The sequence below is a fragment of the Sparus aurata genome, chromosome 14 (assembly GCF_900880675.1).
Source record: "Sparus aurata chromosome 14, fSpaAur1.1, whole genome shotgun sequence".
Classification (NCBI taxonomy): Eukaryota; Metazoa; Chordata; class Actinopteri; order Spariformes; family Sparidae; genus Sparus; species Sparus aurata.
The window spans coordinates 14,414,534-14,439,680 of NC_044200.1; the positions used below are offsets into that span (position 1 = coordinate 14,414,534).

Below are 25,147 nucleotides of genomic sequence, written 5' to 3' on the forward strand. Positions count from 1 at the left end.
TGAGTTACTGGCATGCCAGTCATGATTCGACACTTCTGACTCGACAGAAGTCGTCACGCGCAGCACAGGAGAAAAACAGTTTAAAAAAAGAAGAAGAAAAAAGTACTCTATTCCCTCCGTCAGCTCAGGGAGTTGTGCTGAAGTGTCCCGTCAACAGGCTCTCGACCGGCTGCTCCAACTGTTGAACTGAGTTGCGCTGAGAAGCTCTCTGGTGTGTGTGAAAGTGTCTATAAGTCGCATGCTGGCCTCCAAACAAGGGCATGAAAGTTGCATTCAGCATCCGCAGCAGCAGGTGGTTTGAATGATCCTGTGGCTGATTTGAATTGTTAAATGCGGTTTAATGAAAGCAATAGCTGAATCACACCCACGGGAGACACCCACGGCCAGCATCTGATTTCTCCTGGAGCCAGAGCGGTTTTGTGTTGATTGTTCTGCAAAGGTTGTGCATTGCTTTTGGATTTGCCTCCCTTATTAACCAAATTTGATATCTGTGAATTCATTCTGCAGGACTTGAGGATGGCAGAGCAGCATGGAAATCAATATGTGCCAAACACAGTGGCTTTCAAAAGTGTGAAAGTATCTGATAAGACATCTACTTGGGAATTAAGAGTCTTTTCTGGCAATAAATGTAAGCATAAGTAATTCAAAGATACATTTACAAGCATCTGCAAAGTAACTAGTAACTGGGAGAGAAGAACGTCAGTGTCAAAAGTTTAATCATATGCACGGGTTGGGATTTTCAGGCAGGTAAACAGTCTTTACTTTGCATTGCAGGTGAGGTCAGAGAATTTTGTTACATTACACTGTCAAATAGTGCTTATCATGGGTCTGTAGTGACTGATAATAAGAAAAGAAAGAAAGAAAGAAAGAAAGAAAGAAAGAAAGTTTGTATATATGTCAGCACACAAAAGAAAATGCCTCAGAGAAAAACTCACTCTCTCTCTCTCACACACACACACATACACACAGAGAAAGGTCTCATTTGCCTACCTGAGTTGAGCTTCAACAAGTTTTTCCAACCTGTCGTTACTCGTTAGTGAGGACAAACTTCTCCCTGACATCGGTAATCTGGGTCAGCGGGGTCACATTTTGTCCTTGGAGGTACAGACAAGGAGAAACCATGGGGTGTTTAACATGCAACGACAGATTTTCACGCAGAAACTCTGGAGGAATGGAGCCGACACCATTATCTTCATCAAAAAAGGATAAATCGGTCAGTGTGAAATAAGACTGACAGATCTCCTGCAACACACGTTTATCAAGAGGCGTGATTTGTTTTTGTTAATGCAACACGAGGGTTCGCCCGTCCGGAACTGATTGACGACAGCTGAGAGGCTGAGGAGGAGTTTTATTGCATGATCGCATGCTTGTTATGGGAGCTGGTGCAGCACGCACGCTTACACAAACTCGCACACTCACTGCCATGTCAGCAGCCTTTCTTTTGCATATTTCCTCTCGAGATATTCTTGGTTACGCTTCACTCTCACGCCTCGTCTCTGTCAACAAGCACACATATTCATTATTATACACAGACGCCACTGTTAGCATCGTAGCGTGCGGAGGGAGGGTTACTACTGCGCTATCTCTGCAAATGCAAATGCAAATATTTACCAGGGAAATTAATTCTACACCATAAAGGTCGACTATAAATCTGAGAGAGAAAATGCTTTCAGAATGGCACTTTCATTAGCGAGGCATGACATTTTTTTTTTTGAGTCAATATCGCCGAAGGGAGGAAAAAAGCGCCAGAGCAACTATGCAAACTAGATGGGTGTTTTTTTTTCAAAGGAGTTCTGAGTCTCTTCACCTATTTCATTTAAAATAGCGCTCTCTTTCTGATGGCGAGGCTGCTATTTTAAGAGGACTGTATCCTGTTGTACAAGTCAGAATGAGGCGACAATCCGGCTGTTGATTTTAGCATAACCGCTCAACGTTTGCAGGTTTTTGGTTGGTGTGACGCTGGCCTGCAGTGCAGGTCTTCCATCTCTTAGCTGGAGATGTTGCATGCCAGTGTGTTTCTCTAGAAATCAGTCAAGTCCATCTTTCTGCGTAAGAGAGAAAAAAACAAGTTGTTGAAGTTCAGATTACAGTAACTTCGATGGAAAGAGAGATTAAACAAGGTGACAAGAAATGACAAAAGGGGAAGAGGTTTAAATGTCCCGTTTGGTTTTAAAAAGCCATGAAGACATTTCAGTGGGCTCTTAAGCTGTTCAAAACATTTGAATTTTAGGCATTTTTGACATCCAAAGTAACTTGCAGTGCAACGATTGCAGATCAGGACGGAGCTGCAGTTTCTTCTAGATGCAAATACAGTCCAAGTCAGTGACAGCTCATTCCTGAGCTGGACAAAGATGCTTCAGACTGATGCATTCTGTTCTGTTGAGCACATGGAAACTTCCACAGGAATAGATGTTTATCACATAGGAAGCTGTGATAGTCATAAGCAATAACGCAATTGTTTAAGCGCTGTAGGAAAAAAGGCTTATTCCGTTTCTTGCCGGAATGGATGAGAAGATCAATACCAATCTCAAGTCTGTGCATTAATTATAAGGCTACAGCAAGTACAGTTAAATGATATGAAGGATTCTTATCTTTGTGTGCACTGACCTGTACTTGTTCCCGACTTCACCTGGAGGCAGCATGATCTCCCAGATGCAACACTGACCCAAGGCCCCCAGAGGTTCAAGGTATGCTAGACACAACATGCAGAAGTTACACCCGAGGGTGATTGCTCTCAAAAGAGCCGCACAGTGAGCGGTTATGAGAGGCCAGAGCTGCACCGGGATGGATCCATGTATGTCTCAGCTCTGGTGAAAGACACCCGGAACCTCACTCTGATATACTGTGCATAAACGAGCAGGTGCTTAAAGAAAGTGCGACCTGTGTGCTTATTCGCTGTGTCGCTGACCGTCATGTGATAAAATGTCAAACTCGTTTCTGCACAATACAGCGGAGAGAAGTCTGGGTGTCTCATACCAGCAAACCGGTGAGCATGGCTCAGCATAAAGACTGGACAAAGCTAGCCTGGATTTGTCCAAAGATAAATGTCGCTGGTTGTTTTTTCGACAGAGCAGGGCTAGCTCAATCCACCTGTTTCCAGTCATCGCGCTAAGCTATGCTAACAGGTCTGCTGGTACGAGATTGGCATTGATCTCCTTACACAACCCTCAGCAAGACAGCCAATAAGCGCTTTTTCCAAAATGCTGAACTATTCCTTTAAAAGTTCACTTATTTCTGATACCATATCAGAGTAAGGCCTCATGCTTTGCCGCCCCTTTGAGAGCGGTCGCCCTCGGGTGGAACTTCGGCGTGCTGCGTCTGGTTTCCCTTGAACCTAGGGGGCTGGGAGGGGGAAATGGGTCGTCTAGCAGCATCTGGGAGAGCATCCTGCCTTCAGGTCAACCCAGGTACGGGTACAGGTCAGGACAGACACGGAGAGAAAGAGGAAGAGCGAGAGGGAGCGTAAAATAAATCATTCATTCTGACTGAGTAATCTTCAGTCAGGGGCAGTTTTACAGCCGAATGAAGGAAGAGGGCGAAGGTGTGTCGAGATGTGCGCGTACTGACAATTCAAGAGATCTACATGCCGAGCTGGTAACATCTCATCGCATGCATAAACACAGGCAGGCTGCACTCCAGGAAGTTGGCGCAAACAACACTTTGCCCCACGTGTGACCAGTAAATATCAATGTAAAACAATGCTCTTATAGCCATGAGTCCAGCTGAAGGTCTATAGTGTCAATTGAGCCTTCACTGACAGAAAGAGAACACCAGAATCTCACACACAGTTTGAACATGAAGCACAAACCATACGATAGTTGCTGATAGTTAAAAATAGGCTGCATCTACGCACATTGTCTGCATTCAACAGCGTCTTTGTGCGTCTTCTGAAAGTGTGCTCAGCCCTGACTCGCTGTCATGTCAGCGTATGGTTTCGCCGCCTTAAGCAAAGTGCAGGATTAACATGTGCAGCATGTGTGCACAAAGGCAATGGGAGCACTGCACAACAACAAAAAACACACGCCGCACTCCTGTTAAGGTCAGGAATCCGGACCCAAATTGAATGATTTGCTCTGTGCTGAAGCTCCACAGGCTAATACCAACCTCCTGGTGGTCATGTGAAGTTCCAAAAAAAAACTCCAAGCCCGTGACTCCGTTAGCATCCCCGCCTACACACTGAGAGTTGGAGGTATGGAAAAACGTCCAAGGCGGCTCCTTATCTTTGATGGGGAGTGTTTGCTGATTGCGTAGCAGCAACCCTGAGCAACTTATCTTGCTATTAAGAGTGGAGGCGTAGATAACGGCTATATTTGATAAGATACAGCAATTATTGTATACATTAGTCACAGCCAATAGGCAAGTGGGGATTTTTACGATGTTTTCCCAGTGGTTGCTTTTGTGAAAGAGCTCTTGGAGGAATCTGCAAGTGTGATGTATGTCAAATATTGGCAAAGATTAAAAGTTTTGTTTAAGGTGCGCTACGAAGTTACTCATTAAACGATTCCTTCAGTCGGTCATCAAGACATGTTGACAGAAAAGAATAATCTTATTTATTCTATTTTATGTCATCATGAATCAACATGAAACCTGCTGTAGTTAAAAAGGTGCAATATGTGAGAATTGGCCACCTGTCGAAGCGTAACCGCCAACTGTAGCTGACATTAGCTGGCTAGCTCGGTTAGCCGTGCATCCAGCGGTCAAGACTGGGAGCACAGAGCAGCAGAGGAGTGTTGTTAGCATGCCAACTTCGGTAGATATCTCTGCAATACAATACATATAACTCAATACTTCACAACTGTGATTTTTTTTCACAATCCGTTGATAAATTAATAGAATTTTGGATCGTTTTCCACAGAAGAAATCTTCAATATTACACTAATTGTCATATAGATCAAAAAACCGTCGACTTAGACTCTGAGGAAAAAACCATATACTGCTCTTTCAAACACAAAAAGGCTATTGTGCTCAGCTGCTGATGTGAAAGTCATTACTTTGACCAAGAAAGATGATTACAAGCCGGCATGTTGGGAAGGAAATCTCAGGTATACTGTGCCAGTATAATTTCATATTCATTTGAATTTGGGAGTGATTTTAATTCTGCCAAATTAAATACCAATTAACTTGAAAAAAATATAAGCAGCGAACGTGATGAACGCCTGACAGGACGTTTGGGGAATATGTGGCAGAAAGAGGGAGATAACTTTATTTATCCAAAGAGAGAAAATCTTACTGGAATGCTCTAATTGGGGAGGATCCCTCGCTGTTGTGCGCTCATCTCAAGGGCAATGGTGTTAAATGGTTTGAACCCCTGTTGTCAAATACAAACAGGAAGCGGAGAAAGGTGAACAATAGTGTCTGTGATCAGCAGAGTTTAGGATCTGCAAGGAGCAGGAACTCGTCCTCCCTTTTTCCATGACTAATGAGCAGGTAAAAAACCATTATACTGTTTTGATTATTCTTGCCCGAGGCGCTGCAGCTCAATATCAGGGTGTGTACATCTGATAGACGTTAAAAAAAATGTGAGATCCTTAACTGTGGTTACATTCTGCAGCCGTTGACGGGAACCACCTTTCACCTTTAGAATCGGAGCCATAACAATGAGAAAAATCAAATCAAATCAAGTCAACCCACTACAACCTCATTATAGGCTACATTTTTGGTTATTTCTCCCTTTTTGAAAAACTGTAGTAAACCTGTAATAAATCAGAGTGACCCACTATCAAGGTATAACTCCAAATAACTTTTGACAGCAGTTTTTTTTTTTTTTTTTTTTTCAAGTAGGCTTTAAAGGTTGATCAAGAAATTCTAAGACCTCTGAATGGGTTCTTTATGAGGAGTCAAGAGCTGGTATGACACTCAAAGCGATGATGAGGGCGTCCTAGAGGGAGCAAGTCAAGGCCACACACACACTCAGAGAGACGCTCTGTACACACACACGAGGCCAGCGAGCATCCATCACAAAGGGCTTCACTATGGATGCGTCGAACATGACCGAGATGTAAAATAAAAGCATGACAAACAACCCAGCGCGCTGCAGCTGCTCACTTGCTCGGCGCACTGGAGTTTACCTCTGGGCTTCAAGCGTCAAGGCGGCCAGAGTAAACAATAGTACTTCCGGTTTGACCCGCCAACATAAAACTCTTATAAATATTTTTTCATGAGCGTCATTTTATTCTGCCTATCCTCCACTTGACAATATTCTGATTTATTATAATATATGAAGGAGTTAGGAGAAGAATATTTACTGAGTTTGACTTTGTGTTATAGTGCAGTTAGTTAGAATTTTACATGACAGTATTAATAATTTTTTTTAAAAAATAATTAAAAAATAGGTCTCGGCTACAAGTAGATTATTATTATTATTAAGTTGAATGTTATGTGATTATATCTGACATAAACATTCACACAATATAGACCAGCTTTAAAAAGTTTAGGAACGTATCAAAAGGTCTGTAATTGAAAGACAACATGTACTAAAACATCAAAACATAGAGATTGAAAAGGCAAATTCTCTCTCTAAACACATTAACAAATAATAGAGACACAGACCCATTTTAACACATAAAAAACAACTAGTTTAAATTCTTGAATATCTGAATTATTTGTCCTGTTTTTAAATGCAGAAAATTATGTGAACATTTATTTTTTAGATTTATTTTTATTTTGTCACGTATGTCAATGAAAGTTTGTGACTTTACATCTCTTGTAGCAAACCGGAGAAAAGGTGAGAGATGTTTCCTGACCTTCCGGATTTGACACAGCTGGATCACAGCTGGATCTATCAGATGAAACAGATGCACACTCTTCAAAAAACACATCACAGGACAAATAGGAGACGTTGATCAGTTAAAAGGCGTGCGAGCTGCTCAATTAACCTAATAGAAATTTGATTACATAGCCAATGTTCACTTGAGAAAACACACTTTGGTGAGTTTAAGTCACTTACATTGTAGTTCTTTCAACAAAACCAGACGTCGCGTCTGTCGGTTTTATTTTGAAAGACAGCCTCTGTTCCGGTATCGTCCGGGCTAACGGCTGCCGCTGTGACGCCGCACGTCTGTGTGAAAGCCCTGCCGTCGCCTTGTCGAGTCATCGCCAGAGAAGAGCAGAGAGCAGACGGAGCCGCCGTCCGATGGCTTGAAAACGGGGGAGCATAACCGTGCTTCACAGCGGATATATTGCGCCACACAAGCCGAGGGGAGCGACGCGGCGGCGACGGGAGCGGGCCAGGACGTTGACGCGGATGAGGACGCAGCATCTTTGAAGGGGAGACCGTTGCCGTTTGTTGGTCGCGGTTGCAGAACCCGGACAGAAAAAAGAAGTACCAGGAGCCGCCGCGACACCAGCGAGCGAACTTGGCTTCTCTGCCCCTGTGGGAGGTGTCAGTCTGTCGGCTGTGGGGTCGCTGCACGTACCGCTCGCCGTCTTTAGAGGAATAAGCTCGTAGCTAAGTTATGTTTCTGTGAAAAGCTTCTTTATTTTTTTTTTTTTCTTCTTCTTCTTCTTCCTTGTAACGGCAACCAACTGTGGCTTTAATGTGACGCACCACACTGACATTAGTGCTGTGTGTCGGACCCCCTCTGCAGAGGAGTTAAAGGCTTTTCAAATCAAGTTTTTCCCCCCTTCATATTTCTACGGTACCACCGGCAGCCCACACCGATGTGAGAGGTAACGGCGCATGTTTTTTTTTTTGTTCTGTCACCATGCTTTGTCAGAATCGTGACTGCTCGTTCGCCTGTGGGCAAAGTTAGCTGCATTGCCTTCGTTTGTGCGAGTTCCTCAACAGGCAGCGGTAAAAACCCCTCACTGCTAACTCACAGAGCTGACCGCTCAGGACGTTCAGCATCGACGTGCACACGGCCATCACCCATGTGAGCCACGCAAGTTGAATGTACAGTTCGTCTGGATCAACAATTAGCCCCGTTGACGCTGCAGACCTAACGAGTGTCGCGCTTTTTTAATTGCTCCCGTGCTCATTTTTACATCTATGTTTCATTAGGTTTTAATGAGCCGAACTCAACGAATGGGATTCATTTAACTCTTGGCATGGAGCGGTGGTGTGTTGATGTTGCTGATAACACGTCCTCCTTGTTTTAATTATAAAGCTGATAGTTTTCCGATGCAGTTCGCCCGTGTTTATGTTTTGGTAATGGCCATCTGCTCCTATTTGGAAAAATGAGTTTGGCAACTTTGGCCATGCTCGAATGCTAAGCAGAGAAAATGGCACCTGTCAAAACGTAATATCAGTAAACAAGTTTTGTTAATTTGCATGTAATATATAGGCTTATATTTGAGCATTTGTATGATTATAGTGGAAGTTAGCCAGACTATGAAAGGACAACTCTGATTGGTCAAAGCAGCACACCTGTGTTGATCATAAATACCTACCTGTCTAAATCAGTTCTCATTGATGCTTATTTAAATACTAATATAAGTGTTACTTTATCTGAAAATTGAGGTAATGGGGCGATTTTATTATTTTTTATTATTGTAAAAATACTTGTAAATTAATGTAAATGGAACTTTAAAGTTGATTTACTATTTCTATCCTGTGTTCTGGCCACTGTGTAGTTTGTTTGGTTTTTTTGGAGAAGAAATGAACATTTTAATATATACATTATCAATTAGGTAATAATTAAAACTCAGACATATTCATTTTTTCCCTAACTGAATAAACAAGCTGCTCCCCGAGGAAAATAATGTTTGAAGTACGAAGCTAGAAAGGTGGCAGGGTTCGCCAAATATAAATGAAGTAAAACAGTATGAAATTGTGTCGTCCGTTAAGGTCAATTTATTCAGTCATGAAAACAAAGAGAGTTTGTTTATAATGTTTGTTTAGGTTTAAAAAAACATCAGTCAGTGAAGATATTTCTCTTCTGATTGATACTTCTTGCCAAAAAATACATAGTGCACCTTTGACAACTCGCCCTACCTGTTGAAACATCTTCTCATGGCTCAGTTCTTCAAATAAGCTGCATGTCATGCTTACAATGACAAAAAAGAAGCTGTTTTTACAGAAAGCGCTAAATAATTTTACCTCATCGTTCCCATGGGTTCATTCAAGGTTATAGTTACAGTTTTTCTAACATATCCGAATCCACACACTGATTTCAGACGGCTCTGGCGCTTGGAGAGTCCAGCTGTCCTCTGTGATTGTTAGATGGAGAGATTGTTTTGTGGCTTAGATGAAACACACCCAGCGATACACTTCAGCGAGAACAGCTGTCGCACACTGAAGTCATCAGTCTAGCCTCTACAGTTGGTATCACCGTATTGACTAATGTTATTGCCTAATTGATCGTGTAGGGTGAGTCACTACCTTCTGCACCTACAGTGGCACCTGAGACATCTGGTTGAGTCCTTCTGTGAACCTCTAGGGCAGCCAGATGCCGTTAGATGCGAAATAGTTCCAATGCTCCATAATCTGAGGGATTATTTCAGGCGACGTTTAAATCCTGTTCTCAACATAACTGCAAACAAACAATGAAACTGCGTGTAAAGCTGCACAGGACTGATTTTCGCTGGAGAAACAAGCTTTCTATCTGGTGGCCTTAAGGCACATACCTGCTGTGACCTCTTCAGTGCTAATCCTGCACTCACTTCACTCAAGGGGACAATATACAGTAGCCTGTAGGGGCCAAATGAGTCCTTAGTGTTGTGAATGGTTGCTACGAGGAAACAGTCGGGACAAATTTATCTCAGTGACATTTAAAAGTATCCTCTGAACAATAACAGTTTATGTTCTATGTGTTGCAGATGATTTGACTGATTAAACATGAGATCCTTTTGTTTTCTCTTGCAGAATTTGTATCTTTGTTGATAATTGTGATAACTGATAGTATGTTTAAAGTCGCCCAGTGCACTTTAAATCTTCATAGGGGACAGATTTAATTGAAGAGACTCTATAAATGTCTAAAGGAAATGGCGACAGTCATTCTGCACGCTTCTTTCTGCGTCAGTGTCGATAAAACTTGTTTAAACATGAATTAATGTAAATGATTTCTAATCAAAGCAGCTGCTGTGCCTCTTTGCCAGCTCCACTATAACAATCTAATCTAACAGAGTAGAAATTATCTGGTTTTATCTGGTTTTTTGTAATGCAGTATGCAGAGTATTATACTTTTACACGGTCCGTCCTCAGATATGGATTTAGAGTCTGCGCCCTCTCTCCTCTCAAGCTTAGCTGCTGAATTGCCACAGGGTAGCCCGACCTCGAGGTCAGCCGGGCTGTAGTGACTTCTGGCTAAATTTGGAACGTGGAGCAATTAGGCGCACACACCGCTGCATCACTCCACTGCATTAACTACACGGGGGCAATTGCAGGGCAAAGAGTTCGGGGTTGGATGCAGATCTCTTTCTTGTTAACAAGATTTAAGATCATGCAGACATCCAACCCAAGTCAAATCTTCTCTGATAAATCCCAAACCGAGAGGAGGAGTGAATCCTCTAACGGCCAAATCTGGAGTAATGAATTCTCTCTTAGTTTCACGGTTTTACCAATCACATTTCTGAGGAAAATAACATCCAACTGAGGGTTTGATCTCTGTGGAGCTGACAGATTGAGAGATTTGTCAGCCACAACCCAATCACTCACAGCAGTCATCACTGGCCAAATGGTGGTAAAATCTTAGAGTATCAGGCAGCTTGTATGTTGTACTAGCTACTTTGGCAGGGAACCAAGTATCATTTGGGGGTCCCTTGACGTTAGTGGGGTCAGTTAAGTAGTCAAGTAAAAGCAGATGGTGAATTTTGTCAGATGTATAAAGGAAATATGGTTTCATCTTACACCTCTCTTCTCTGTTTTTTATTTTCAGGGACAAGGGTCAAAGCAGATCAAGCCGGGCCAGGCTAGGCCAGGCTAGGCCTACCTAGCCCTCTGTCTGGCCCTACCAGAAAGGCCAGAAACCTCTGCAGGAAGTCCTATCTTCAAGACCTCTAATCAAGCTGTAACGGATTGGATTCCAACCATATTTTCTCTTATCAGCCGTTGGGAGGCCAAACTGGTCTGTTTGATCTCCAGTTCTTCCATGTCGTGGTTGTCCTTCTCTGGATGTTGGCATCAGGATGGATTCGGGTGTTAATTTGACGACTGTCACCTCATTGCAGTGCTTGCACCCCCCCTCCTTGGACTGCCTTTCATCCCTTCCCTCCCCAGTCTTTAAGCGAAAGCCCCTTCCTCTTTCATGGGGCTTCCCTGAGCCCTGTACAGAAGGGCCTTGTAGGAACTGTAGGTTGTCTTGTTGAAACAGTTGCAAAGAGGAAGTGGAGTTAATAAATCCTTGCTAAAAAAAAAACTACAGAACACAATGAAAATTGTTGCATTCAGTTGATTGATTTATTTTCTTAACCCGTCCCCTTTGTTTTTCCTGGAGTTTCATCAAAGGTTGGAGAGCGTTTCATTTGGAACAGAAGCTTGCAAGTCGAGATTCGTGCCCGCTTACACACACAGTTTACACATAGGTTGGTCTGATTACTCAGATTAAATAAGTCCTCATTTATACGTACAGAATTTCTCTTGTGTGATCCGAGCCTCGCGGAGGAATGTCTGAAAGCAGTAGCAACGGCAAAGCAGTGAAATTCATTGCCCCGGCCCCCCCCCCTCCCTCTGCCTCTCCCATTCCATCGCCCCAGACCCCCCACAAAAATGTGAACGGCTCTGCCAGTTCAGACACGCACGTGGTGGACAAGCTCAGCGGACACCCTGAGGTCCAACGTCGGCGCCACACGATGGATAGAGATTCGAAAACGGCCGAGCACCGCTTCTTTCGCCGTAGTGTAATTTGTGACTCCAATGCCACAGCTTTGGACCTGCCCAGCAAAGCAGCTGTGATACTCACCTCACCTCCAGACTGTGAAGGGCCTCCCACCTTCTTCCCTCCACAGCCCTCCGGTCCTGGACCTGGGGTACGAGATGCTGAGGTCCCAAGAGGTCCCCTAACGTCGACTCTTCAGCCTGATCTTGGGCTCGGTGAGGCAGTTGTGAAAGAGCAAAATGCTGAGGAGGCATTAGCTGTGGGCAGTATCACGGTTGCTGTTCCCACCAGTAACGTTGTTGAACATAGCACAGATGGGGCTGTAAAAGCGCCCAGCCCGACAGTATTGGATGTTACCGACAAAACGGAGGGCAAGCAGCCTGAAGTCACATTGCGTCCCAGGGGGTCAGAAATTACACAACAATTTGCAAAAGATGGAAAAGCGATTGTAGTGGACGAGGGTAGCACTAGTAGTCTGACCGAAGAAAAGGAGAGGGAGACGGAAGAGGAGAGGGGTCTAGCAAAAGCACGAGCCGAGCAAAGGGAGGCCGAGAAACGAGTGCAAGAGGATATAGAGGAGGCAGAGACCAAAGCTGTTGGGACTTCGCCAGATGGACGCTTCCTCAAATTTGACATCGAGATTGGAAGAGGGTCCTTTAAAACTGTGTACAAGGGACTGGATACAGAGACTACAGTGGAGGTGGCATGGTGTGAACTCCAGGTGAGTGCAGACTCATAAAACTGTCACCTCTGCATTGCTTTGCTCTGTCTCTTCCCATTCATCTGCCTTAGTCTTTAATTAAATGTCATTTTGTGGTTGTCACTGAGGTGACTAAATTCCATCCAGGTCCTGATTTACCCTTTGTTTTCTTGTATGGCCCTTTTTTGTTTTTTTTCCCCCTTCAGATCTCAAGTTTGCTGATATGTGAGCACTTATGGTTCACCCAGATGCTTTCCTTTATAAGTGTTCACAAAATAAGATCAGTATCTGATTTGAGATTGAGATACTGGTGCAGATTAAATCCTGGTTAAATGCATTTCAGATGAAGCATGACAAGATGTTTGTGTGTTATTTTTAAAGCAGCAACAACGAGGTAGTTCATGCTCAGGAATTTGCCTTTTGGAGATTCATCTCCGTTGTTTGGTTTGCACATTTGCTTTTGGGTCGTGTGTCTCCCTGAGTATTGCTTTTCTCATGAATTATGGAATCCATCTCTACATCAGTCATTAAAAAAATATTGCTTCTTGGACTTGTTTGTTGCTGGATGAGCTGCATCTTAGTAGGGGCCACCGCTCAAAAGTATATGCTTCGCTATTTTTTTAATGATATTGACCTATACCTGCAGCAGGTAGTAGACTTTTTTTTTTTTGTAAAATCTTCTTGGGTGCTCAGATTTTGCATGACTGACAGCAAAATCCGACAAACTGACGAGGTATGCTGCAACTCCTGTCTGTCTCTGTAGCTCAGCCACCTCTTTTCCTATGACTCATGCTTTTGCTGCATCCTGATACACTCTGGTATAAACGGTTGTCTTTTTAATGTGTGTGAACGGATGCTGTGGCGCTGCCACAAGTTGCATAAGTGAATGCTGATTGAGGAAGAGGATCCCTATCAATAGAGGCCTTAATATACCTTTAAACCTTTATGTGGGTTTGATTACCTGATCTTATAAACCCATTTGCTTGATATCTGTAGAAAGTAGGATGAATTTCAGGACATTATCTTAAAGGTTAGACAACATACCTCATGATCTGGGACTTCCTTGTCAAAATCCCCAGACTGTCTGGGAAATTCAGGGGACTGAAAGTGAACTAGTAACACTTTTGCGTCTTTCGCCTACTTTTCCCTGTTATGATGCCCTTGAGCAGGACAGAGTACTTTCCTTGCTACTCTTGTATAGTTTCTCTGTCGTGTAACGGGGTTGGATGCACTGGGCAGCCACCAATCTGCTTCTCTTCCCAGTGTGCAGATAACAAAAAAGTTAACAAAAAAAAGCTACATCGTTCTTGTACACTGTGTGAAACACGAGACAGGATGGCACACAGTTAACCACAGGATGCTGTTGCTACATTATGGTGCGCTGATGCAACTTCTGCAGCGAGTGTGTGTGTGCGTCAGAACGAGAGAAAGACAGAGTTGGAGTAGATGTGTGTGTTGGCGGGAGAATTGAGGTTGACAGAAAGTGAAAAAGCAAACGTTGTTGCAGCTTTGTCTTGTTTTTCAGTGGAATAACCGTCTGAGCTGGTCATATGACATCAGGCTTAGCTGAGGTAGAAAACAGTGACATGGGCTCACGTGGAACTGCTTGCCCTGATGAAGCAAGATTAAAAAATTTTACTGTTTATTCGTTGTTGTGCAGAACAACTTTATCAGCAACATACTGGGAGTAATTTGTATTGTGTTAGAAATCTAGCTCCCTCTTTCCAGCATGCTGCTTGGGTCTCTTCTATGACAGATGAATAAGAAGTCAAATGAGGCGAGACTGTGCAGTTCCATGTTTTCTCTGCTGTTTTTGCTGTCATCCCCATCACAAGATGCTCCACGAGTCTTCCCGAATCCCAGGAGCTAAAATCAGTTTCGGCTGTTGCCCCGCGTCTAGGAAACGCTGGCTAGTTTATCAGAAAACAAATGTCTATAGCCTCTGTTGAGCTCCATCCCTCTGTCACACATGCCTCTTTCTTTCTCTCTTTCTGTCTCTCTTCACTGAGACAAAAAAGTGGAAACCTTGTGATTCTTGGCAGTGTTCTGGGACGAAAGGGTCAAAATCTTGTCATATTGTCAGATTAATTTCTAAGGCTATCATTTGGTTAGATTTTCAAAATGAACAGTTCTTTCATACAAGTACGTTATCTAACATAACCTGGATTACTGCAATGATTAAACATTAAACATCATATACTGCATGTGTTATATAAGGGTACTGAAGGCCTGTGGTGACTCGGCTGCACGCATGCAGAGACAAGTACTTTTCTTCAGAGCCTGGCTATAATCCTGTGTCAAAGATGACTGAGCAACTGCTGACATGTGGCAGAATGGTGAGAGTAAAGTTACACACACATACGCGTAGACACACACACGTATGCACACAGACACACAACCAATCGCATTCACACACTGGGTGGGCAAGGGGAACTGGAGATCTGTGGGAGTCGGAATCATCTGGAACCTGTCAGATTTCTGTATGTGTTTTTACGAATGCTCATGTGCTTTCATCCCTTTGACTGATATGCATATTTATCTGAGGTTGTTTAAGTTCTGAGGTCATGTGCGCGTGTGTCAGTTGATAGATGCGTGCAGAGTTGTGTCTTTACGTTCTTCAGCATCTGATCCAAAGCAGGTTAATGTCAGTTTCTAGGAGAATCCATACATGGATGGAAATGCATGAAGAAAAGGAGGAGAGAGCTGAAACAGATAGTTTGCTTTAGCCTTAGTGAGGAAAGAGATTTATAAAGAGATAGAGGGAGTGGCGAGAAAGAGGAGGAAGGTCACCTAGTAGCTTATCTTAAGGTGCCTTGTTAGACTGAAAGGCAGATGATGGATGGGGAAGAAGAGGCTGACGCAGTTCTTCTGGAATGAGAGTAAATGAAGAAGGAGAAATAAGTGACGGCACTTTGGACCACTTTGGATAAGCGTTTATCATTAATGTTAACTATTTTTAAATTACTGGAAAGACCTCAATCAGACCATCTATTTTCTTGCCTAGGAGGAAGATAAATAATTCGATAAAGTTGATTAAACATCAGAGCTGCAATGTTAAGTCATTTGAAAGAAAATTAAAATAACATTTTTCATTTGGCTTCTGATATTTTTCAAGCAAATATGGATTTGCGGATTTTCTTTGCTATTTATGATAGTAAACTAGTCTTTTGGTTTTGGACTGTTGGCAGGACAACAGACATGTTATAGAATAAATGATTAATCAGTGAATCATGAAAATAATCAGCTGGTTAATCGAAAAATGAAATAATTATCACCACTGTCACCATTTGAGGTTGGGCTTTAACTGATAAAGTCATTTATGAAAGGAAAATGTCAAATGTAGCTTGTCCCTGCTTCTCAAATGCAACAATGTGCCACTTATTTTGCGTTATGTCACAAAAAATTCCTGAAATGAGTGGCACTTGAGGACAGTAGTGAGCTGTTTTGTTGAAGCACACAGTTAAAACATCCACCATTAAGTGACAACAGATGTGCACGTATATGTATCCATGACAAGGCAGTTAGAAGAGGTAAAAGAAAGAGAAGAGGTAAAAGAAAGAAAAAAAGTATGGAAGGAAAGCTGATAAATTAAGTCCTATAAGAGACCAGGGATGGAGGGAGGAGGGGATGAGGTCAAAGTTCAGTCCTGTTGTGTCCGAAGCAGTCACTAGGAGCCTGTCCAGCGTTCAGCTTCCTTCACTGGGGGGGGGGGGGGGTCGTGTGACAGAGACGTAAAGATAAAATGGGGACTTGATGAATAAAGTGCAAAAACAGTCAAATTCGACTTGAGAGAACTCTTGGAGGACTGGTGGTCGGAGGAGATTAGGAGGAAGAGGATGAAGGCAGCAGGAAAGATCGGAAGCAGGAGCATGAGGAAGAGGGAGTAGAGGGAGAGAATAGAGAATTGGGAAACACTGGAAGGAGGGAGGAAGGAAAAAGTGGGAGAGAAAAGACAAATGAACTGAGAAGGGGAGGAGAAGGAGGAGGGAGAGGAGCACAGAAACTGAGGGCGAAAAGAAGAGGGGACCCTATGTGTGTATGCGTGGGTGTGTGTGTGTGTGTGTGTGTGACCTTAGGCTCCTAGCTCCACTGGCACTCAAAGACCTTGAAATTTCTCTCTCAACAGTAACACAAGGCGGATTAGCCCCCTCCCCACAGACACACACACATAGACATATTCATTGACACACACGGTTTTTGGGCTTCAAGGCTCTTTTATTCTTTATTTGGATCCCCATTAGCTGTCACTAAGGTAGCAGCTATATACTTCCCTGGGTCCACACACAATAAAACATAAAAAAAGACATATAACAAATGTAGAAAGTCTCAATAATAATTTAAAAACCTTGCCTTAAAGGGTGCTCAAAGTTGGTAAAAGAAGCTTATTAGATTGCGTGTCCACCTATGATGTACTGTGAGTCATGAGACGCATGCAGTCTCTCTGTACTCTGCCTCACACGTAGTGAACAGGGCAATTTGAGCCTTGCAGCTTTATTCTGATCTACTTGAAACTTCGACAGATCTTTATTGGCCGCACCTGACCAGACTGCTGAGCAGTAATCAAGATGAGGTAAAACTAGGACCTCTGTCACTAGCACTCCAGTGGCAGGGGTAAGAATCGGGAACATGATGTTACTCAACTCTTTTTCTTAATGATGATGGCGAGCCATCAAGTGTGACACCAAGAAAATTTGCCTCTTCAACCTTTGGAAAATCCAAGGTTTTGAGTATCATACACAGCTGAATATCATTATTGGTGTTGTGTCTGGTATTTAATATAATAGCCTACTTTTGGTTTAGCTACGCTCAAAACAAATCTATTCTCTCCTATTTCAGTTAAGTAATAGTTGCATTTCAGATGGAAGAGCAGTTTTTATTTATTCGTATAGTTGATTTAAAGTCCTATAGTTTTATCATCTGCATATTGTGTAGCATTGCACTTATTCAAAACATAAATATTGAAAAGAGTAGGGACCCGAGGCACCTGCTCTGTGGTACATCGCACTGTAAGCACTTTGGGGAGGAAAAACTATCCTCATCAAAACAGACAACATCCTTTTTGATAAATAGCTGGTAAATGCGTTGGTTGCTGTTGGACTTGTGCATTTAGTTTCATTAATAATAATTCATTAGTAATACAGTTCCAGGCATCGTTTTCTTACAAGAATAACAATTTCTAACAAATTAACGGTTAACTGCTGCCGATGTAAAAGTACTATAGTGGATTCCTAATTCATGGCCATAATCTCCTTACATAGACAAAATGAATAACATCTAACAAGGCTAATAAATATGGCTCAGAGTTTCCATTTTTAGCATTGCGGCAATTTGTTTATAGCAGTGACCCATTTTAACCTGGTACTGGCCTGAAATCTGCCCATGTGCTGGTGAAAGGCCAGAGGGAAAGAAGATCAGGTTGGAGGCAGAGAGGCACAAAATGAGGGAAAGCAGGAGGAAGGACGATATTGAGATGTGAAGACTGTTTATCAGATATTTAAAGAGTGTTACATCCCAAAGGCAGAGATGAACAATGGGCTCTTTGTATCCATTTTTATTAGCTGTTGGGAAAAAGCTTTTTCAGAAGCACAATTTGACAAATTATAAGTATAAATCTATGATATGGTACCCGGTTTCTGAGGTCAAATGAAACTGTTGGAATTGGTGAAATATTAAAGGTTAATATGCAGTTTGAAGATGATATACTATGTATAAACTAGGGTAAAAGCTGCGTTCTGTAGTTTGCTAAAAGATAAATATCCATAGTCGCTGAGGTGAAACGGTTCAACTTTCCTGAGGTTCAGATTTCCCTAACAAAATGACAAACTGCAGCTGTGTCACGCCTTCGGCAAAGGCTGGCTCTCACTGCTGATTGATTCTGAAGTTGCTATAAAATAGTATTAGCCACCACCAACCCACCAAAACAAAACAAAACAAAACAAGACGCACGCACGCACGGACGCACACACGCACACACTGAAAAAAGGAATGGAAACTGTCTGCGATTTTACCATTTTCTCGTAAATGTTTTAAATGCTGGCTACAAATATTTTTACTCAGTTCCTTTTCCCTTATTAGCAATTAAGCTAATGCCTATGTGCATGTAAATGTGAGCCTGTGTGTGTTCATGTGTGTGTGCAGTGGAGGTGTGGCCGTATGTATGCATATACTGCAGCTAGCTTTGGGGATTGTTAACTTATTCATTTAGCTGAGCCTAGCTGCAGATGAGCTCAACTGTTGAATAATAAAAAAAACCTTCAAGTGGACATGTTTTTTTCTGTGTTTTTAATGTGATAGATAGACAGATGGTCTGCTGGACTGAGTAGTTTAAGAGTTTATCACTGGCCTGGAATTAGTACCTTTTCTGTTGTAGTCAGGGTGGAAAGTTAACATCAGACACTGTACGGTTTTGCCCGTAGGTCTATGCAGGACTATCAATCACTAGGATAGCATCGCTCATAAAACTGTCGTTCTTCCAGCTGTAAAACGAATGTTGCGCCTCAGCCTTCTGTTTGGGAATCCCGAAGTCATGATGGACAAACAAGTTTGTTTCCAGCCACGCAACCTGCAGGGATGAAAGGTATCTAAGAGAAAAAATTAGGAGTTAGACTCAGAGACCTCTCACAGCTGAGCATTTTATGAACACGGCACACACTCGTGCTTAAACACACAGCACAATGTGTAGCTCAGATATGTACAGGTTGGATTTATGAACGATCGAGCGATAGGAAAATGCCGCGGGCTGTAATCGCCCTGTGTTCGGCTCTGATGTCGGATAATCCGAAGATGACAGAGGATAAGAGGAGGGCACTGAGGGAGTCACTTTTCCATTCATTTTATGGCTCCTTCCCTTACTGTACCGCTCAGTCTTCCGCCTTTGTCCCGCCTCAGTCGTTCCTGTCTCACTCCCTCTTTCTCTGTCATGTGTCAGTAACCAGCTGAGAGCAACAAAGGAAGAGAGACGGAGAAACTGACACTTCCTCATATGCAAAACCATGCCCGTGCTTCCTTCCGTGTAGTGTGTGTGTGTGTGTGTGTGTGTGTGTGTGTGTGTGTGTGTGTGTGTGTGTCTGTGTGTCTGTGTTCACTGCTGAACACTGAGGTCAGGCCACCCTGAATTTCACTAGTATTGATTTCAGCGGAAGACAAAAGTGTCACATGACCTAAATGTTATTAACAAAATTATGTTGTAAAACTAGAATATAGTGTATGTGGACTTATTCAAATAAAGTTAATGTAGTGTAGACCGTCCACCCACGGGAGTTCAACATTTTATCATACGCGCATAAATCTCACTCGATGGCTTTGTGGCCCTGGATGTGTGCTCTGCTGGCAAGACAGTTGAGTTACACTTGTGACTGTGTGTGTGCGAGTTCAGGGAAAAAATGACTGACCTTTCTCCTTCCCACTCTGATTATTTTGTAAGAAAAAACACACAAAGCAAGTGTAATCCTGAGCAGACTTGTGTGTGTGTGTGTGTGTGTGTGTGTGTGTGTGTGTGTGTTTGTGCAAGTCAGTAAGCTGAAGATGCTGAAGTGTTTTGGCACTTTCTTCTAAATAAACTGAGCTGAGAGAAAGGTGCTGAGTGTGACATCACACTGGATGTATCAGATTGTGTGTGTGTGTGTGGGTACTTGATGATTATTGTGCTGCTTAATTGAAAACCGGGTGTGTGTATGTGTGTGCTGCTGACTCATGAAAAGGCGATGTGTGCTGATGTAGGGACTGTGTGTGAAAGGGTGAGTCGGGGACAGTGAATGCATCAGGCAGATGTTAGATGACTTGCACAGTGAGACATGATGACATAGCTAATGCTCTCTGTTTTTTCTGTTCTCTCTCTCACATGCTCTCTTTCCTTTTTATGGCTCTTTCCAATCAGCTTCACTCCTCCCTCCGCTTTTTTTTTTATCTCCATCTACTCCTGCTCTCCTCATTATTTCCCTTCGCTCATCTGTTTCTCTCTCCGTCTTAATCCCTTCTTCTAACATCAGTCCGCCCTCTGTACTCAGATTTCACACGTTGACTTTTTTGTGTCCTATTCATCCTCCGCTGCTGCTTACTCATTCACTCTGTCATTGATCTTTCCGTAATCTCAGTTTTGAAGATTTTTTATCAAGGCTTGTCTGATCTAGCTAGTTTACTACATTGCGGAGAGACAGCTTTGCATAAACCTCGAATATATTGCATTTTGTTCATCATTGTCCTTAAGGAATCCTTGAAACTGGATTGTAATTTGGACATGCTGACTGCAACCCAGATTCAACCCTACACACACACACGCAGTAGCCTGACTAAATGCGAAATCTGCGCCTGATTAGCGAAAAGAGGGTTATTGTTTTTTCCCCCGTTTTATATTTTTTGCCAGGAAACGGCAAAACAATACTGACATTGTGAAGACTAATCACTTCCTGGAAATTCCAAGCCACGATTGGCCGACAGCTGCAGATCAGTGGCAGGCGATTGGGTCACGTTGTTTTGAGCCTGAAATGACAAATCTGGGATCAGATGGACAGCCTCTACTTCCTCAGGGAGACTTGAATTACAACGGAAGCAGCTTCGACAACATATCATACAGTGAAAATGTGACTGAAACAGTTATTCAGCATGATCAAAACTGAGAGAGCTGGACCTCGAGGATACTTTATTTTCTTTGGTTTAATAGGAAGGAGTTCAGTGTCTGCTTAACTATAAAACGGCACCAGTCTACCTAGTTCTCCCAGGCAGGTTCAGAGTGGGTTGGGTTGACATTTTAATTACAGGGCATTATCTTTAACCACTGTAATAAAGGAAAATCACACATGTTTACACATAAACTGAACAGAAACTCTAGAAAGAGCTGACTGAATGACAGAGGATGTGGGGATATGGTGAAGATAGGCGCATAATCAAAGACCAAAGTCACATCAGTGCAAAACATTTGGGCTGATGCTGACTTTGCTCTGTTTTGTTATGATGTTTGCTCGTAAACATGGCAAGAGCAGAGCCTCCATGATCAGTTTTGGTTGACAAAATAAACCATTTCAATGTTGCGTCAATTGTTCCTCGCAGTTTTAGAAAATGGTGTTGAATATTTATTCAGATCATCGTATTGAATTTTAGCAAAGAAAACACACACATAGTAAGTCAGTTTTGAGAATCATTAACCATGTTGATATCTGCATTTTTATGCGCTTTTTGATTGATGGCATTAGAAAAGCTTCATGGAAATATAAAATTTTGACAAAAATACTCCTATACAAGATTTCATACACTCACTTGACGGGGATTTCTGCCTTTCAGAAAAAGTTTAACTCAAATGGGCTTAATGGGACATGGAAACAACTTTCCAATTAAGTTCTGACTAGCAAATATTTGACTCGCATGACTGATCAGCTGTTGTTGCTCCAAGAAGAGAATAAGATGCAGCTGAAGCAGCAGCTGTTTGAAGAAGCTGAAGACCTCTCCACTTTCCTCGTCTCGATGGCCAAGGTGTCTGGTTTTGCTTCTTCTTTTTCTTCTTCACTTAGTTTGCATTTATTTTGTCCACTTCAAGTTACATTGAATCACGGTTTATCAGTTAATATTTTGAAATTTAATGAATCAGAGAATTATTTGATGACTGTATTTCTTGCCTCTTTTTTCACTTTCATCTCCCTGTCAGTGCACCAATTTCTCTTTCTTCACTCCAATGTTTGCAACATTTCCTGCGTGTCTGTCTCTACTGTTGTTCTTTCTGAGGTTTCTTTTCATTTTTGTCACCATTTGAGACTCATTTATTTCATTATTTATATTCTGTATCCAAATATGGGGTCGAAGAATAGCTGGTATTGTATGCTGTATGGATTCTTTAGCACCTTTTGAGGCGAATTTGTGATTTTTGGTCATACAGATAAATGTAAATCATCTCTGTCATGTCCAAACCATGTGTGCTGTGTCGAATGGGTCAACAACATGCCATTTGACTCGGCATCGTGACGGTCCTCCTGACCTGGTTGAACATGGGTCGAATGGATGCTGCTTGGCTTTGGTTAACAAGCGTGTAAATGAGGGAATTTAATCAGATGCTAATCACATTTAAATGACATTAAACTGACTCATGACAAGTTAAAAAAAAGAAAAGTACAGTCACATGCTGGTATCTGTGATGACAACAGATCAAAGCTGTGACTGCTGGGTTGAATGCGTGTTCAATGGACCACTGCACCTCCTGCGTGAAAGGGGGGTATAGGTGACTGTGTGGCCTCGGTCTAAAATAGATTTCATCTCTAAACTGCCACTTGTCTGCATCAGCGTAAAGTGACCTGAGCTGCACATCTCGGCTGCTGGCTTTACAGCAATGTGTGTCTTTTCTTTATGTGTGTGTGTGTGTGTTGAGTCTGCCCTCACTTTTGTCTGTGCTCTGACTTTGCACGGGCTATTTATCTGTGTGTGTGCAGCACAGTCTGTGTATAGGATGTGTGTGTGTGCACGTGCAACAGAGTTCCTGTTTCTTTGTTTGTGTTCACCTCTTACTCTGTGTGTGTGTGTGTGTGTGTGTGTGTGTGTGTGTGTGTGTGTGTGTGTGTGTGTGTGTGTGAGAGGGGGGGCCTGGGGTTTCATGGTATCCCACAATCCCACTGGCATTCCAATGATAAGATGTCATTCCTTTGAGGATTCGGTGGGGGGTTGTATAATAATGTGACCCTGCCCCCCATCGCCACCCCCATAGTAAATGTGTGTGTGTACTGGGGAGTACTTAATATCTGTGTGTGATAGTGAGGAATTTAAGGGAGAAAGACTCAACTGGTGAAAGTGGAAAACCCTTCCGTGGTTGCTTTGGTCTGTTGATGACCATTTTGAAGTGTCCAATTTAGCAATACGGCCTTAGCCATCTCGTTGTTTTTTTTCATAAGCTTACATACAATCTCCCCCTGTTGGCTATACGAAAAAAAATCAGGTTTTCACAGGGGCCTCACTTTTCAGACCTGGAAGCTCCGTCCATATTTAATACACTTAATGAATTGGACTCAAACCTGAGACGTGTGATTACATAGTCTGTGTTTTAAAACATTTGGTTACCAGGACGCCGAATTACTGTCATCTTTTATCAGCTAATGTTAAAGATTGCTGTAAAACCACAGCTTTTTGGTATTGCAACAAAACAAAAATGAGCAGTGAAACACAACACTCTGCAACACACAGTAGAGAGATAGACCGACAGATATTTCATTTGGCTCTGATAATATGACAAGTCTATTTTAAGAGATTCAAATGAAACCAATTGATGCTCAAGATGCAACCCCCCCAATAGAAACAGTTTGGGTTTAACAGGCTTGCTAACATCTCTAAATAGAAAGATGAAAAATGGCAAGACGGCAACAACAAAGTGTTGTATTGATGAGGTGATGTGCGACTGTGTTTGTTGCTGTCTCTCTCTGTCACCCTCCCTCCCATTTTGTGTGTCTGTTGTTTCCGCCTGTTCTCTCCCCCCTCTCTCTCCATCCTCCATGACCTTAACTAAAGCCTCTGGGAGGGGGGGAGAGAGGAGAGACAGACAGAGATGGAGAGGGGCCGCAAAGAGAGAAGGGATGGGATTTTTCCCTCTAATTTTTTTCTTTCTCTTCTATTTATAGCAACCGAGCAGGCGAGTGTCATCTGCTGAGCTATAACTAGAGCAGAAAAGAGTGGGGACTGTTTTTTGGATGCAATTTTCCAACTGGATATATGTGTCAGATTCTGTTGTGTCTGTGTGTGTAGTCTACTTTCTACACTTAAAAGCTTACGCTATCAAAGGTTTGATAAAAATACTTGACACCACAGGCAAAACAGTATTCATGTACTTAAATCTGCTGAATGAAATATTTAGTGCACTTGTTTCTGTCCTCTCCAAATCTGAAATACTTTTCAGGAGTCATGATAGTGTATTTAATTTTGCAGGCGTTATTAGCATATGTTTAATGGAGGCTTTGATGTGTAATGAAATGAATATTCCACCAAAGTTTCTAGTGTAAAAACCCTTGGCTTAGAGGGTGGCTCCAAAAAGTTTGCCCTGTTTGACATACTTTTGGTGATGTCTATTTGAGCATACAAATTAGTGGTGCTGAAGGGGATTACAGGGCTGCAACTATTACTTTCATCATGGATTAATCTGCTGATATTTCCTGCATTATTCGATTAATGGTTTTGTCTTTGTCAAATGTCAAATTGTGAAAAATGTTCACCACATTTTCCCAGAGCCTTAAGTGATGATGTCAGATTTCTTTTTATTTCAACCAGCAGTCTAAAACCCAAAGACTCTTTGTTTGATATCATTAAAAAGCAAATCCTTAATGGATAACTCCACCAATTTACAGTTCTTGGGGAATACTACCGTATAAAGCCTATTGTGGCTCCAGTGGAAGCTGCATGTATTCTGATAATTCGCCTCCAGTGATGTCACTCAGCATCTAAGTTGCATCATCAGAGATATAGGCATATGACACTATTGGGCTCATTATGGACGGTTTCAAGACAATCAGAAATACTGCCTTTTTATTCACAATATTTTGCTTGGAAAATGATGTCAAAATGATCAAGTAATTATGATTGCTTTTGAACGTAGAGCATATTACTTGAGCAACTTGCTGCTGACGGTAGATCAACCTAATGTTCACATTTTTAGGGGTAATGCGAGTCCCAGCCTGCATATGTCGTGCCTCATTAATGCCAAGTTTTTGAAAAGTTGGTCGAACCAGAGTTT

General features: G+C 42.4%; 1 protein-coding gene across 5 annotated transcripts in view; it reads left to right on the plus strand.

Annotated features, from left to right (window-relative positions):
• The first annotated feature begins 7,076 nt into the window (after positions 1–7,076).
• The window catches only part of wnk1b (WNK lysine deficient protein kinase 1b), a 98,304-nt gene continuing 80,233 nt past the window's right edge, over positions 7,077–25,147 (plus strand). For 3 of the 5 annotated variants that reach the window (XM_030440375.1, XM_030440376.1, XM_030440377.1), the window contains exons 1-2: positions 7,077–7,668; positions 10,815–12,474. In XM_030440375.1, the coding sequence (XP_030296235.1) occupies positions 11,542–12,474 (933 nt within the window). In that variant the 5' untranslated portion in view covers positions 7,077–7,668; positions 10,815–11,541. The remainder of the gene's footprint in view (positions 7,669–10,814; positions 12,475–25,147) is intronic. The other 2 variants (XM_030440378.1, XM_030440379.1) reach the window with 1 other exon arrangement.